General features: G+C 39.3%; 1 protein-coding gene across 4 annotated transcripts in view; it reads left to right on the forward strand.

Annotated features, from left to right (window-relative positions):
- grik2 (glutamate receptor, ionotropic, kainate 2) overlaps positions 1-18,220 on the forward strand; it is a 342,363-nt gene that overhangs the window by 249,958 nt on the left and 74,185 nt on the right. For all 4 annotated transcript variants that reach the window (XM_044207865.1, XM_044207861.1, XM_044207863.1 and 1 more), the window contains 3 exons: positions 2,979-3,185; positions 10,975-11,198; positions 17,906-18,024. In XM_044207865.1, the coding sequence (XP_044063800.1) occupies positions 2,979-3,185; positions 10,975-11,198; positions 17,906-18,024 (550 nt within the window). The remainder of the gene's footprint in view (positions 1-2,978; positions 3,186-10,974; positions 11,199-17,905; positions 18,025-18,220) is intronic.

Genomic DNA, 18,220 nt, shown 5'->3' on the forward strand with positions numbered 1-18,220 from the left:
AATTGGATGAGGTACGGTTTGGAACCAAAGGCTTTGATTCACAATTTGTACTGTATCTCTAAAGTAACAAAAAACAAGCAGAGGAAATTGCAGTAATGAATTTGACTTAGGAGGTTTCACTTTTCACCCACTCTTCTCATAGCAGGACTCAAGTGTGATAAATAACCCTAAAGTTAGCATATTTGAAAATGAAAACATAAACACGACAGCCCCTAGACTCTAATAGCGACAGTACCGGTGAGTGTTGTCCTGCTGCACACAGTAATGAAAGTCCCTGGGTACCTGTGTGGATTTAAAAACACTGGCATGCTCATCACCACTGAAGCAGTGTCTCAGTTACCATGGCGATGGGAAGAAATGAAAACGCTGCTCCTACCTTGGATAGTTAGATGTTGCAATGAATGTGTAGGAAAATAAACAAACTGTAGTATACACATCACCTGCACAACACACTGCTGCCTACCATCTTACGTATTTCAATGGTAGTTAGGTCCAGTATGTGTGCCTATTTTTAATACCAGCATAAGAGGTTATGGGTGTATATGTACATTTCACCACTACATTCCTGAACAAACAAATACTGGTGTGTTTTTCTGTTTGTACTGAATGTCTTGACATTGCAGGTGCTCTGGTATTGATCTGTAAGTGAACAGTGTTTTCTGCTCTTTCATCAATATTACATCAGTATCCTTGCAGTCATGCAGCTTCTGAGGTCTAATGATTCAGCACACCAGCTACAGGAGATATAACTATAAGGAGATTATTTACTGAGCTGTGTCAGCAATGATAAAAGTGATGCTTGCAGTTCCTGTTTTTATTTAGGCTGGAAGGCAGTGACTGGAAAGATTTGTGTTGTTACAAATTACAAGTGACCACACCAAGATGGTGAAGTCATGATGGTGATTGCAAGTAGTACAAATAATGACTGTAGTTTTCACCATGAATAAACAGTTAGCTATAATTGAACCATTGTCTTGGTCTTGTAGGGGTAAAAAATGGAAATTACATGTGTCATTCACATGATAAATGCACAGTTTACACGTGAAAACATCAGTTTAAAAAGTGATTTTTTGTAAGGGACACAAATTTCACATGTAATATCACATGTGAAACAATATTTGTGTAATAAATTCACATGATATAAGCACATGTGGTTTTCAAATACTTCACATGTGAAATGCAGGATATCACCTGTGAAAACCAATTTTACATGTTCAGTTTTTCTCAGGGACCAGCATTTCACAGCATGTGATAAATTGACATGATACATGGTATAAATGTACATGATAGATATACATGATATACAGTAGACTATATATGTGGCTTTTTAAATATTTCACATGCAGCAACATCAATTTCACATGTGCTTTTTTGTTAGGGACACACTTTACATGTAATATCTATATGAAACAAAGTTTAACATGATAAATTCTCATATAGGCATATGTGGTATGTAGGTCACATATGATGAAAACATACATAATATAGGTAATGGTTAATATAGGTTTGTCTCTTTTTAAATATTTCACATTACAAATGTAATATTTCACATGTGAACACAATTCCACATGTGCTTTTGTAATGGGCAAAAATTCCACACATGATATAAGATGTGTTTCTGATTCTGATTCTGATTCTGAAACAGCATTTAACATGTGATTACATGGGCACATGTTTTTTAAACATTTCACATGTGAAATGTTAGACATCACATGTGAAAACACCAATATTATATGAACTTTTTGGTAAGGGACAAAAGTTCTGCACGTAATATCACATATGAAGGTGCTTTTTACATGTTACATTTTTATGCATTTCATATATTTACACTTTTACACCACACAGGCATTTGTGGGTTTTGGATATTTCACATGTGATGAATATTCAGATGATATATAAACATATGTGATACTGTACATGGATTTCAAATGTTTTTTTGTGAGAAAGAAAAAAATATTACATAAAAATATTAGGGATTAATAATATATTATGGAGAAAAGTAGCATAGCGGGGTCACAAGGATATGCTTTTAATTTGATCTATTAAGAAAACTGTCATGTTGTACCTTTTTGCTCCATAATCTAATTCTTTCCTCACAGTACTGTGCAGTGAAATCATTATCCTCAACATTTGTCTACTATCGCTATTACAAGGCCAATTTTTGATATACTACTAAAACAGCTTTTGTTTGGCCTGCCACTACTAGTGAAAGGAACAAACTGTTTGTTTTTCCCCCTCATGCAAATATCTTGCAGCCTGTGTACTGCTAAAACTCCAGCCAGTGAAAAATGTCAAAGCTGTTAGCAATCTTTAATGATTTTTTTTTCTGCCATGGCACAGTTATATTATAAACAACACCTGCCTGACATATATTTTTGGATTTATTTGTCTGAGAGAGACAAAGGAGTCATAGAAATGAGGGACGTGCGGTGAGAACGAGCGTCTCAGGCTAACGAAGACAGATGGTGCGTGGAGCAGAGGCATAGAGGGGAGGAAGCAGGGGGAGGAAACAGGGAGTGAAGTGAGGAGGAAAGAGAGGAAAAGGACACGGTGGAGGAGTTGCTCGGAAGGGAGAAGAGAAGCAATAAAAAGACGTTAGTAATTTCCCCAGCTGTTTGTGTGAACAGAGCTGATGCGCCGACTCTTGCTCTCTCTTTTTGTCTATCAGCATCCGAAGCCAGCCTGCTGAGCCTGAGAGGAGCACAGAGTCATTGATATGGGGGATTATCTCTTATTATGGTCATGCCTCAGTTTGCACCCACCCTACCTCACATCACAGGACTGGGACTGCTGGCAAGCACACACACAAACACAGCAGCTTTAAACATGCTTCACTAGCCCAGCCAGTGTATGTCTGGGCTTCCACGGCTCAAAGCCTATCTCACACATCAGGCACCCTCTCAGATAGGCCTTATCAGTAGGTAAAAGATGCCAAGTGCTGCGGAGACTCATCCCTCTTCCACTATTTTACCTGACAGGAAGAGCCATATGTGATGTTCAAGAAGTCTGACAAGCCGCTGTACGGGAACGACCGCTTTGAGGGCTACTGCATAGACTTGCTGAGAGAGCTGGCCAACATCCTCGGCTTCACTTACGAGGTTCGCCTGGTGGAAGATGGGAAATACGGTGCCCAGGATGAGAACACAGGCCAGTGGAACGGCATGGTCAAGGAGCTAATGGACCATGTGAGTCTCTAAACATCATTATTAAAAACGGTGCATGAATGTGATCCCAGCAAACAGATATCAACTTACACATACAGTATTCCTAGAGGATCATGCCGGTTTATAAAACTTGGGTCTTATTGTCATAGTTTTGACCAGTGGTTCTTTTAGTTATGATAACACTGTACACATCACGTTAACCTCTGAAAATTGGGAACACTGCATCATCGCTACAGTGGAGACCCACAGCAAGAAACACTAGCAGTCAGAGGATCAGACAGGTTAGAAACACCAGTTTATCCAGATTACCTAAAACACTTTATTTGGAGGTAAAACTGAAAGTAAGCATACCTGAAATGTCAGTATCACCAACCCATCACTGCATGGGAAAACTGAAGCTGTGCACCAGTTCCCTACTACATACTAATTGCAGGTGAATTTTATGTAGTATGTTCACATGGAAAAGTGACAAAGTTAAGTGCACGCTATAGTTCAGTATGCAGACTAAAAACCACTTGATTTTTGAGTGTGCTGTTGATGTACACTGTTTTCCCACAATGCAGAGAAGAAATGGAAGAGCTGCAAAACACTTAAATAAATTGCAAATGGTGGTGAGACATCTACATAAAGATCCCAGATAACAAACAAAAAAAAGAAAACCATTTTGCTTTTATTTGTGAAGTTGAACTGGCAATGGCAATCTAAAGTGGCAGTTCTATTTCCTGTTGGTATAAAACGGAATATTGATTTCTTGTATTCTAACGGCAAAAAAAGAATTATATATAAGTATACTTTATTTATATAGCATTTTTCAGACATTAAAGGCAATTCACAGTGCTTTACAAGCCATTTACAAAACCTAGAATGTTAAAAATGAATTTAGACTAATGCACACCAAAACAAAACAAAAAAAACTTAATAAACAAATAATAGACGATAATACAAATAATAACAATAAAAATCAATTAGGAAATACTACATAAATTAAAGTGATTATAGTAAAACAGTAAAATGTTGATAGAACAAAATAGAATAAAATAAATAACGATGATAAAATAACTATAAATAATAAAATCAAATTATACACACTAAACACTACATAAAAGCCAGATTAAATAAATGGGTTTTTAGTTTATGTTTAAAAATATCAATATTTCCTCTGGAAGGCTGTTCCAGCGACTTGGATCGCAGTGGCTGAACGCAGCATCTCCAAATGTTTTTGATCTGCTATGTGGAAGAACCAGAGGATCTGAAGGGCCTTCCAGGTTCATAAACCAAAGCATTTCTCAGGTAGTCTGGTGCAAGGCCATGTAGTGCCTTTTAAATTTTAAATCAATACGAAAACTAACAGGTAACCAGTCTAAAGACTTTGAAATAGGCGTAATGTGTGCTCTCCTTTTGGTCTTAGTCAGCACTCGTGCAGCAGAGTTTGAATTAATTATAGCTGATTTATTGTATTCCTAAGTAGACCAGCAAGCGTTAAGAGAGAGCGTTATAATCAACACGTCCTCATACCTAAACGACAGAATATATATAAATTCAACAATTCTAAAAACTCTCTGGCTCTGGAATCTGACAGATTATCAACATGTTAAAATCACCAATTAAAATGCAGGTAAAATAGCTTGTGTGATTGACAGACAGTAGGTCTGAGAATTCCATAAAAAAAGAGAAGACAGATAATTTAGGACTTCTCTATACACTGCAAGGAAACGAGGATGAGAATTAGAAGTAGCGTTGTAGGCATGAAATGTGCCTACTTCCACATCCCTGCCCTTCACTGTCTCTGCAGATTGCAGCTGTCGCTCGGCCCTTCTTTCCCTCTATGGACGAATAGCAAAAGGTGTAGCTGGGTGGACAGCCCTTAGTCAGTGTGTAGTAGTAAAGATTAGTAAAGTACATGCTGTATACAATTAATATGTAGTATGGATTTGGGACATAGCATGTGTTTGCGCATAACTACAGTAAGTACAGTGGGTCAAAGTTGAAGCAGGAAGTTGGCCTGTAAACTGCGACAAAGTTCGCCTTTCTTTTCTCTTCCAAGAAAGTTAACTAAGTTAACTGGGGGTTTGTTCCCAACCTGTCTGATCATCTGAGTTGTTGTGTTTCTTCCTCCATCTGACTTCTTTTTTGTTTGATATTGTCGTCTTTCGAGATCTCAGCAATTAGCTTGGGGAGAAAATATTATTATTACTGGTAGAAGTGATGACCAAACCTACTAAACCGTCATTATCCTTTAACATATACAGCATTGTCAGCAAGCAGAGTGGAACAAAAGCAGCATGTTTAAGTACAAATTATAAACTGACAGTGAAAGCAACTGTTTTGGGTTTTAAAAAATGTTTGATGTCTATTACAGCAATTTTTGGTCATAAACTGCATTAAACTTCATTAAACTAAAAGAGACTGTCACATCCTGTCTAAATCCCGTCCAAACTTTCCTGCCACAACAGATCAAAAACAGACAACAAATGCCTTTCTTCCGTCCACTTCATAAGATTTTGTTTGTTTGTTGTAGTGCTGAAACAATTATTCAATTAATCTATTAGTTGAGTGACAAACAAATGAATAAGGAGCCCCCTAAAGGTCACAGCGAGAATTTTTTGAGGACTACTTTTGCGTTCCCTCATAATAAGTTTTGCATTCCCGCGCAATACTTTTCTTTCTTCATTCTTTCTGAGCCGTATGTCTATTTGTAATGGAAGGTAGTGTGGAGAGTCTCAAGTTAATGCATTTAGCATTGTTTATGGACACCTCACCTTATATGATGTCCAATGCAAAGACATTATCAGATGGAACATTATCAAACTTCTGGGTAGGAGCTGTCTGTATAAGAAACATCAGTTATTGCTCCACACTCACAGCAACAGGCCTTCTACCAAAACCTGTTTCAGCACTGAAGGTTACTTTGATTTGTTTTGTGTGAAGAACAGAGGACCCTGTGCAAAAACGCACAAAGCTTTCCAACTTCTCTGCATTCCTGAAGTGTCTCTGCAGGTGGTTCAGCGCTGTCTGCTCTCTCTGTGCCAGAACCACAGACTCTGTTTGCAGCATTTCAGTCGCCTTCTTGTTTGTTGCTTTTTTATGAGGTAGATTCAACTGCACATCTGTAATTCCGCCTCTGGAGACGTCTCCTTTTCCTCAGTGAAACCCCTCTGTGTACAGTAACTGTTCACGGATGAAACCGACAGCATCCTGCAAAGTGCCGTACTGCGTTCTTCTGGAGAGACCTCTCGATCTAAGAATTCGTTTAAGTTTACTTTCATTTTACATAATTATGTAACCATGCAGGCCTATTGAGCACTAGTACAATATCCACGGACTTAATGCCCAGTTCAAAGTAAAATTCAATGAGCTGATATACTGTTGTGTTGCGCAGGGAGCAGTTGAGCGGAAGTAGACATATGGCTCTGAAGGAATGGAAGAAGAAAAGTATTGTGAGGGAATGCAAAAGCAGTCATCCGTAAATTAACGGTCAATAACTTAGATAGCCATATAATGTTGAAGTAATTGATTAAGCAAATTGCCAAACACATCTTTGGGTTTTGGACGGCTGGTCATACAAAACAAGCAATTCAAATATAAGATGAGCTTTATTGATCCAATGCAGGGAGGTCTCACAGCGAAAACTACCAAAATAGAAGCATTAAATACAGGAGCCCAAAAAACTAGAGTACTATATAGATTGCGAACAGATGTCTCCTTGGGATCTTCTCACAATTTTTTGTCCCTTCACCTCGAGTATGCTCTCCTGTTGTATGTTAAGAACAGATTTTACTGATGTGCCAAGGATGTGCTTTCATTTTTTTCATTTTATTTTGGTGCTAGTTCCATGACTTGTTTAAATATTAGTCTAAACTGTCATATCAACATATATTACCATCTAAATGTTTAGTTGTAAATGACCAAGAATATGATGTAATGAGGAGGAGAATTACACTGAGACACACTAAGAAGGAAAGAAAATGAAAAGGAAAGAAGAGGGAGGTAACATCTACCATTATTTCAGAGTACAGTGATGCGAGGAGAGCATAGATTCTGTTGTGACTTGTTTCCCCTACAGAGCTTATTAAAACACACACAAGCACATACAGTCTGCTCACAGTGTAGATCACCCAACAAAGTCCCAGTTAGGATAAACTGCATGGGCAGAAAAATATAAGGCGCTGCACGGCCACTAGTCAATATCTGACCGATTAGAAGCAGTACCCACGAGGGGTCAAGTTTCCCTTAACTCCTCCAGACTTGTCTTCTGCTTCTGCGCTTGATCAGTGCAGTGATTGGCCGTTGTGACAGATGCAAGATGATGTTCAGCATGGGTTTGCCCCACTTCTTTGCGCAGGGTTCAGCTTGACTTAGACAGATGGTGATTGCAGCAGACAGGCCCTTAGAAGACTTGCGAGTGTGGACTCACAGAGAAGAAGTTCAGTTGAGGAAGAAATGCTGAATTGAGCTGAACAAGTTGGAAACGTCCTGTCAAAGGAATTTAGCTAAATAATCTTTGGTCTGTCTAATGCTTAAAGTGGAGTAAACATATCCTGATGTATTTACACTGTGTAGGGTTGTGTTAGAGTAGTTTGGATATATTCAGAAATGCCTGATATCAGCAAGACTTTTCATGTATCACAGCTTTGAGCAGTGAGCTCAGTCAGTTCATCCTAGAGTGATATATGGCAACCTTCATAAGACAAAAAGGATATATCTTTGAGAAATGAACCACTTGACCTTGCTGTGAATGTTTAGCATTTATAGTCACAAGGTAGCCCGAGATTTATTAACTGTCAACAGCACAACATGGTTTTTACCCCAGATACGGTAACGTGACTTTCCTGGGCAGGCTCTCTACATCCCTTCTCTATATCTCTAAGGCACGACTTCTGTGCTTGCCAAACAAGGGATTATGCCATATTATAAATAACTCTATAGAAATTTTATGTTCATTCTCATTAAATATCAGAGTATGTGGTACAAACAGCTGCCTGTGTTCAGACTAGAAACTAATTCTGTAAGCAAACCTTTTTCCACTGAAGGACCTTAACAAAACATTAACCCTTACTCTTGACAAAACTTAACCTAAGTTGTAGGAATTGTCCCAGATTCTGCTTTTGGTTCCACTGTTCTTGGGCTGGTTTGGTGAAGAGATCCTGGAACTAAACTTTGGTATTGCAGAATCAGAGGTTAGAAATGAAACTACAAAGTGGTGCGAGTTGTCTGACAGATAATCACTTACTTCACTACAAAAACAAAATTGTAAAATACAGTGGCAATGCAATTAAGAATTTAGTATCAAAGCCTCACAAGGTTCTTAAAAGTTCATGTTATTGGTTGTGGGTTGTTAAGTTCTTGCAGTGGAAAAGGAATATAGGTCCCCAGAATTGCAATTACACTGATACTAAAAGACAAACAAAAACCTAGGCTTGTGAGGTCAGGTTTCACCCTCATTAACTGCCCACAGTGTCAATGTCAGAAGTATTTTCAGGCTTTCAAATAGTTAGTTATTTCCAGTCTGCTTGGAAACAAGAGTGGCAACCAAAACAAATTCACTGAAGCTGTAAGAGTTTTCTGACCAACAGTTTGCAACTATGGATTGAGTCTTATCCCTTAAATATGTTTCAAAATGTGTTTGAAACAGTTAGTAGTTGCTATAAGAGACAACAGGGCAGGAGAGGTATGTCCTTAAAATCAATGTTTGTTCTTTCTAGGTTGATGAAAGCTCTTACTAAAATGTCTACTATTTTTTAGGGTTTTTGGTGAAGATGTCACTATATCACTAAGCGCTTGCTGAGCAATTGTACCATTGAGCACTAATGGGAAAAACACCCATGTGTTGAATGATTTGACACCCACTGCACACACTGGACGTGCTGTACTGAAATAGTCATGGCACAGTAGCCAGGATGTGCCAGTGCAGTCAGTGAATGTGATACAATTTCAGTTTTTTGGAAAAGGGGTGTATCTTGACACGACATCATTACAGAACATCTTGACATGAGGTCTTGATTATGCCTGTGTGTGTTGCCCTTAGGACTGTAGTTTCATGTAGGTCTGTTTTTGGGAGTACCATTTCTTAATTGAATCCTGCATAATATTATGCCAAAGCATCATGTTTTACCTTTTACAGTCGTGTACTTGGTACTTGGCTCTTACACACATAGGCCCTTGCCATTACAACAAGGTTCACGTGTGATTTATGAAACGATCGTATCTCACCAATCACAGCGTAAGAATGATCTCGTTGATAAATGTGACGGCTGAAAACAATCGTCATTTAAATTTTACGCCCTTAAATATTATCGGTTTAGAGGCCTCGTCCCTGGAGTTTACGACGTGGAGACGCCAAACACGGCCAAAAAGAGGGACTTGTCTGAGACACTTGTAGAATCAAATAAAGTAATTCTGTTTGCCAGCCTGAAAAGTGGCATTAAAGGGACACAGAAGATTGCCATATGGAAAAAACTCCCAGATGTGGTCAACAGCATTGCCGTGGACAGCAGAACTCCAGCTGAGGTTTGAATATTTTATTTAAACATATATGATGCCCATAGCTTAATATATAATAGTAATAACATGATAGCTTATGTTGTAGTTCTTTACATTTAGGTGAAGAAAAAATGGTCAGACCTCAAACTGCCACCAAAAAGCGTGTTACTGCCCTTAGGCGTAGCAGCAAGCAGACTGGAGGAGGCCAGCTCATTGCTGCACTCATTGGATTTGAGTCAAGTTCGGGCATGTGTCTGATAATGGTAAGAATTTAATAGCCCAGGCTACTAAGATTTTTTGTAGGCTATATTTAAATGATTACATGGTTTACATAGTTACAGTTTATTTTTATTTTTTTTATTAATGATGATTCAGGTGAATCAGAGCCAGGCAACAGTGGTGGATCACAGCCCTCGACTCTTCGGCTCCACAAAATGGCCTGGAGCTAGCCTCCCAGAACCAGGCAACTGCATCCTCTGCTCCACGTGCTGGCCAACTGGCCAACCTGTGCTGTTACAACCTCCATTGTAACAGCACAGGTTCTGGAATACCAAGCTGAAATTTGAGATGAATGAAAACGAATGAAACGTACACCAGATAAATAAAATGTTTGACTAAACGTTGTCCATTGTCTTTTTCCCTATTGAATAGTATACTTTCTAAACATATGTATTGTGTTTTAAGTGTTAAGGTATACTTAACATCTTAGAAGCATCCTGCCCCCCACTCTCTCTCTCAAAACCTCTTTCTCTTTCTCTCTCTCTGTCAGTGGCAGGTGGCCGCCCACCATTGAGTCTGGTTCTGCTCGAGGTTTCTGCCTCTTAAAAGGAAGTTTTTCCTTGTCACTGTCGCCAAGTGCTTGCTCATGGTGGGATTTGTTGGGTCCCTGTAAATAATATTATAAACAGTATGGTCTAGACTTGCTCTGTAGGAGTGTAATGAGATAACTTCTGTTATGAATTGGCACCAAATAAACAAAATTGAATTGAATTGAATAGAAGTGATAAATTTGGTCCTATCTCCTTCGTATAGCCCGGAGTTGGGGCAGTGCTAGCCAAGGCTCTTTGGGAACAGGTTTGTCTGGCAAGTAGGTAACGAAAATAAATGAAAGCTTTGATTTAGGCTCCAGAGAGTGAAATTTTAGTTTAGTAGTGGGAGCATACTTGATGGGTGGAAAGAGAAAGAGGGCTTTAAATTTCTTGCTAAGTGCCTTGGGACAGATTGTGCAGTGTGTAAAGACCCTGTTTTCTTAATTTGATTGTCTCTAAATGCTTCCTATGACCGTGACTTATAGCCTATTTCTCTTCCCTTTTATGTTTGCTGTTGACAGAGAGCTGATCTGGCAGTGGCTCCCCTCGCCATCACATACGTGCGTGAGAAGGTTATCGACTTCTCCAAGCCCTTCATGACGCTGGGTATAAGTATACTTTACCGCAAGCCCAACGGGACCAACCCTGGGGTCTTCTCCTTCCTCAACCCCCTCTCGCCTGATATCTGGATGTATATTCTGCTGGCTTACTTGGGTGTCAGTTGTGTGCTGTTTGTCATAGCCAGGTAACATGTCACTTCCAGTGATCACAGCTTCACACACAGTCAGACACATGCTTAGCTGCCATGGCTCAGCCTCGCCCATCTGACTAACAAAAGGCTAATCTCTGTAATTACAGGATCTGCGTCCTGAGCACACTGACTCGCTCATAGTAAAAGCTTACCACTCAGTGACAGTGCTAACACTAATCAGTGGTCATGTATCAAAGCTCAGGCTCAGTGTCATTGACGTGTAATGTGTTGAATGCAGTTTAACCATGAAGGATCACATGAATATTTGCCTTCTTCCACCATTAGACATTTAGAAATAATTCATTTTTGCTAGTAGAATATCTTCAAATTGGCACTTGACATGGCTGCTAGGTTATTCCTGGCCTGCTTCGACTTACATTGGTATCAGTAAACAAAAACACAGCATTTACAGACATATACAGGAACACAGACCTTAGACAGAGAAGTTGTAGGCCTATCAGCCATTTGAGGGTTGTGTGTATGTGTCTGAGAGCGTGGCAGAAAGGTTGTGCACTCATAGGGATATGTGTGCGTGAGTGTATGTGTGGAATGTGTCGAGCTCAATGTGAACACTGCTGCCCCTCTCCCACCTTTCCCTCACTGTCCCGTGTCTCAGAGTTCATGCTGTCTTTTCTTTTCTCTTGTTTCCTTTACCTTGCTTCAAACACAACTATGACTCAGAGATATCACTTTTTTCTGCTTGATGTTGTTCATGGTCTCCAATTATTAGCAAAAACAAAAGTCATATGGAGGTCCAAGTAGCTGGTTTATAAGAGTTTTGAGCTGTCACCTCACCAGATTAGATAATTGGAATTAAATGGAAAAGCGGAGTCAAATCTGATTGTAGTCCTTGTAACCTTTGCTTAGCATGATAAACTTATCTGTACTCTTTGTCATGACTAAACTTCTCTGCTGTTCATAGCAGCCAAGACTCCATAAAGAGATAGGCAAATATATCTGTCCAGACTACTTTGCTATGTTAGGCTTTCAAAGCATACAGAACTGTTGGATATCAGATGTCAACATATGTCTTTTTTCCCATAAAACCTTACATTTAGGGTTATTTTCTGTAGTTGCTTTAGATTACTTTCTCACTTCTGCACCAAAGTTATCTTATAAGTGGGGCTATGACCTGCAATTTCAGGTCTCTCACTGCAGTTAATTGGTGCCACCCAATTTCAACTGGCATTGCACTTGTTCAACAAAACTAAACCCAAGGAGGGAGTGCTGCAGAGTTTAATTACATTGCTCAAAAACATGCTTGTTGTGAACATTTCAGAAGACATACAAGGTTCTAGAACTAATTTGGAGTTGCACCAATGGTGTTGGTGATGGAAAGTGATGAAATCGTACATCACATAAGGGCTATGTTGGTGAGTTGGTGGATGCAGTCGTTCTGTAGAGGGTTAGGGAAGTATCGGTAGAGCATTGTACTGATTTATAGTAGGAAGCCATAATAAAATGCAGAAACTCATATTAAAACTGTGCTTAAAACAGAAACATTCTATAAATAATCAGAAATGTTTTCATCAAGTTTTTACTGCACTTCTTTGCTCTACTGATATCACTGAGACTTAATATGACCTAACCTTAACCATACTGTAAGAAAACCTTGCATAGAATGGTTGGTGTTGATTCGATAATGGATACAAGCTGTATTTTGTTATTTGTTTCTGTGTTCATCTACTCTACAGTTTAGTTTGGTGATACAGCCGACATCAAGACTGCTTTGGCTGGTGAAATGATACAACACATTTGTACTGATTGTTTTTTCTTTTAGTGTCTTTGCTCAGACAAATTCTTTCAGTTGATGAAACGAGGCCAATGTGTTTGGAAGTCTCGCTCACTTGATCTAGTGACTCTTGCTTGTGGCTGCCGTTTGAATGGTGAATGGTTTGAGTGGCATGCTGAGGAAAAAAGAGAAAGAAAAGTACGTTAACTCTAAAACTTTCGGGAAACATCGTCTCTCTTGAAGCCGTGACCCGATAGTTTTACCGTTAACATTAATGTGTTTTTCGATGTTACTGGCGATATGATCACACAAGAGAATAAAAAGCAGCAACTGTCATCTAAGTTGGCTCAGAATATGCACCTATCTGTATTTAATATCACAATAAGTAAGTGTTTGGGTAAGTGTATAAATTCCCCCCTCACTTTATTCCTTCTTTTCTCCTGTATACACAATTGCATGCTGCGCTACAGTTGCATGTTTTTTGCTGTAGAGTTTAGCACATAACGGTCTCACAAAATTTCATAAAATGAGAAGTCTTAAAGGCAGATTATGTTTTGTGAACAGAAAATGTGGGCATCCCTCCACCATGACAGAATTATGTGACAACGTTTATGTTTAAAATGTGCTGCCAGACATTAGGTTAGTTTGATGCAAAGAGCTTGTGCAGCTGAACTATCATAGTAGTGTACATGTCAAATATTTTCTCAAATTCCTCCTCCTGTGGTATGTAGACATGCAGATAGTTTGGGTTTTATTTTCTCAGGTTATTTGTCTCTGAGATTTCTACCTTCGCTCCAATACAATGGAGGTACATAGAATTTAGTTTATGGTGCTCACCACAGAAATTCGACCAGGGGCATGTCTTACCATTGTTCTAGATAATCCACAGACCTAACTGTCAGCAGTTTTCCCTGAAATTACCTTCTACAGAAGAAATAGTCCCTGTTTAAATTGGAAAGATCTGGGACAATCCAGATACAGATATCTTAAAACCTCTGCAGAAAAAACTAAGCTATCTACATGACTAGAAACCACAAGGGGTAAGTGAGTGAACCGAATCTTTAAAAACGTCACCATGAGATCAGCTAAATGTGAGAAACCTTTATATTCTAGCATATGGTTTCGATCATGTTTTTTATTCTCAAAAACTAAATGTCAAAATATGTAATTTCTCATTCACATCAAAAATGACCCAAGAAGAACTACTTTGCTGGTTTCTTTTAACCACTGTTAGATAGGAAATGACTGACTGTTGATAGGAAATGGGAAATGACCAGTTCTCTCCTATGTCAAAGTCACAGGCTTTGTTGACCCATTCAACCAGCCCACCTGACCCCTACCAAGTTTTGTGGCTCTGATCTCACACTACTTCTGCCTTTGCTCCTGACAGACGTGTCACAGTTCACATGGATATAAGTGGTTGCTTGTCGTTGCTGTAAACATACAGTAGGTTTTTTTTCCATTTGCATAAAACAACAGATTCTGTAATTTGTCTTGGGACAGTCTCTGCTTATTCTATACACCCAGGTTCCTTTCAGATTCATAAAAAGCCTTCTTTGTCCTATGTCCTCCACATAATGCTTTCATGGTGGGGAAATGTATTTCTTGTACCTTCTGTTCACATACATAATTTGCATGGTAAGAAATCACAATTATTTCACAAACATTTGTGAGACTAACCTGTCTAGCACATAAATTTGACAGGCAAGACCTAATACTACAAGGTTTAGTTCCACTGTGCATTTATTTACTTTATATTTATATATATATATATATATATATATGTGTGTGTGTGTGTGTGTGTGTGTGTGTGTGTGTGTACACATTGCACATTTTATCTATGTATGCTTGTGTTTGTGCTGTATTGTGTGACTGACTGTTGAGTGTATGAGTCAGAGACAGAGACTGAACACTAAGACTGATGTACACAGTGCTAGAGTTAGAGCAGCTTCTCTCCCATGTGTAGGCCTATTCCACATGGGTGCACAGCTAAAACCAAATGATTATTCTGTTGTATTGCCACCTGCCCTGATATCTCCGGTTAGTGATGTTAATGTTACCGGTTGTTAGTGCTTTTATGTTCCTTCAAATGACATCAATAGCACTGCTGCTGCTTCTGGCGCAGGTGATGAAACAGCTGAAAAAAACCCTCTATAGTACATCACACCTCTGCTAAAGCCTGTGCATTATCACCTAGTTACACTTTGGGGAATAAAATTCCCTGCATCCTACACATCCACCAAATTTTCGTAAGATAAGCGAGAAGCAGAGGTAAAGCTTAGAGACAGTAATCGATCAGAATGTTTGTGCAGAATATTCCTAGTCTTTCTCTAATAAATATGACTCATGGTATTGACATCTAGTTCTTGCCTGTCTTGCTCAAAATTAGAATATTTCTCTAAGTCTTTCTTTCTTCACATCAAAGTGTAATCTATCTGTCCTCAGTCTGAATGAAAAGCCTTTGGTTAAGTACGTGCTCATATTAAAGGCACAGCCCTCATCACATGGTTGAAATTCTCCTGTGAATCCCATGCAGTCCTCTAAGTAGGGTGTTCTCTATACATGCTTATAGTTTTTTTCTCAAAATCTTCTGAAGCATCTGAACATTCTGAAAACATAACTGGGTTAACAGTTATAATTGCATTGGGCCTTTAAAATAACGTTCTTCTAAAAGACTTACTGTGCAAACAAATACATTCCAAAAATGTGTCAGATAGGAAGCTGCATTATATTAGAGATGGTTCATGATGACTGCATGATATCTGATATTTATGAAAAAGATGGTGTCAGCCTGATGGGCAACACAGATAAACACCGTATACACAGTACCATATACCACAGTAATTTAAACTCTATTCTATGACACACTGGAAGCCAGTACAGAGACCCGAGAACTGGTGTTTACTTTTTCTGCATCTTTGTTTAGCCAGCAGCAGCAACATTCTGAATGAGCTTTTTTTTTGGTGTGACCTGTTCAGAGACCATTCCAGTTGTTGAACTTGCTGGAAATAAAAGTGTGTACAAAATCTAAACCACTACAACATGCTTTGGAAAATGGTCAGCAGAAATGTAAGATAATCTGGTCCTTTATTGTACACTGCAGAATTTATAACATTAGTCAAAAGCTCATGTGTAGACATTACAAGTCTATCATCATGTGACAGAGCAACAGCACCATTCTGACTCTGTTGATTCATCTCCCCTGACATTGGTGTTATCATACGTATCATCACTGGATTTTTTTGCAGGATGACCCTGCTCGGTAGAAAGATAAAAGCCTCACATTGTTTCTGCACTGCTGGTAAATTCCATGTTTTTGTGTCTGTGCTTATCTCTGCACTGACCTTGCTCAAAGTTTCTTCCTCTGAAGCACAGATGACCTAAGATAATGTAAGGGAAGAGTAATTGGATCAAAATGACAGCAAACGGGCCAAGCAATGCTATAGTGAGAGACAGGGTAAGCTGTGTTGTCTCCTGTAAATGGCATTGGTTTAGCATTTCCTGACCCAACCAGCAGCAGCAGCAGTCCTACCAGCCACTCTCATGATCTGGCATGGCGCTGACAACTTCGCTCATCCATGTTCATGGCTAGCGGTAATTGGTTTTTCATGACATGACTGGAGGAAACACACTCGGAGACCTCTGTGCTAGGGATCGGGTGACATAGTCACACACGCCACAGCAAGGTCGCAGTTCAGCTGAACTCAATTTGGCATTGCAAATTGACAAGCAAGCAAATCTGGGGCAAATTGAGTGAGCAGGCAGATTGATTTAAGGCCAAGGATTCTCTTAAAGCAGAAATAAGGGGGACATTCAGAGGTCCTTGAGCTACACTACACAGTATGTTGTAGGGGTGAAAAGGAAAGCCACTGCTAACCACATTATAATCACAAAGCCCATTAGTCAATGACAGGGTACAGTTATGATGCTGTCATTTTATCAATACACCCATACATCTTCATATAGAGTAATGTATTACAGTATTCAACCCAGTACTATATTTTACCTAGAGGACAATGTGTCAAAACCTGGACACGCAGCAGTGTAGCAGTTTCATCTGCACTATCCCCCATGCAGATGCTAGATCCACTTGAGGTTATCGTTTTTGACTTCCAGCACAGTAAAAAGGCCCACACTGAGATAAGTCTACATTATGCATTTCAATTTGATTAGTCAAACCCTTGTGTCTGTTAAACAGCTTGAGTCAAGATAGGGCCCCAGTTCTCCCTCTACTCCAGCACAAACCAAATCAGGTCAGGATGCTTAATTGTAGACCAATCAACCTTTACTAATGTAATGTCACTTTTGTTTAATATGAATAAATGAGGAATCTCTCTGCTTGAGGAGTGCATCAGTGAGGGGGAGTGCCGGGGCCAGCGTGATGGGAATGAACCGTTTGATCTGCTGAATATTAATGCTCCTCCAAGATTATAAAGATTATTAGTTATTTTCTCAGCTGACAATGGAGTTATTTTCAGACCCCATCGATTAAATTACTGAGGGAACTGCCTTTGATATGAGCACTCCCACATGAGGAGCAACTTTTGGAATATGAGTGGTGTTAATTTGAGCCCACTCCTCAAGTACTGTATGTTATTAAAATTTACAAACACACAAGAGAGATTCAGATGAGCAATCATTTAGGCTTTATTTGACTAATAGATTCAGGAAAGAAATCTGAATCAACATTTTACATTCATGTAATAAACTCTAAATTTACTAATCCAATTAATAGCATAGCAGTCTGAGGTATGTACATGAAGACATAGCAATGCTTATTGATTTGGGAAGTGTTCTCAGGCATGATTTGCAGTGTCTCATCTCTGGACATGACTAACTAACCTTTGTTTTCTTTCCCTTTTCTCCCCAGGTAGGACCACTCTTGGTCTCTTTTATTGTCTACTCTTGTGTCTTTATGCAACTGCAGTAAACATATATATGTGTGTGTGTTCTCTGTTAATTGTCACAGGTTTAGTCCCTACGAGTGGTATAACCCCCACCCTTGCAACCCTGACTCGGATGTAGTGGAAAACAATTTCACCCTCCTAAATAGTTTCTGGTTCGGAGTTGGAGCTCTCATGCAGCAAGGTAGACGCCTCTGCCTGCCTCCCTTTTTCTAGCACAAGTCCCACTTTTTTGCTGGGGGTCAACCTTGCTCTTTGACCAGGCTCATGACCATGCATGGGGGCCTCTGTGCATGATGCTAGATGCTACATTGGTAGAGTCCAGCAGGATGGACAGAGTGGGATTTGAGTGATGTGATCAATGAATGAGGATGGTGCTC

The sequence above is a fragment of the Siniperca chuatsi genome, linkage group LG9, assembly GCF_020085105.1.
Source record: "Siniperca chuatsi isolate FFG_IHB_CAS linkage group LG9, ASM2008510v1, whole genome shotgun sequence".
NCBI lineage: Eukaryota > Metazoa > Chordata > Actinopteri > Centrarchiformes > Sinipercidae > Siniperca > Siniperca chuatsi.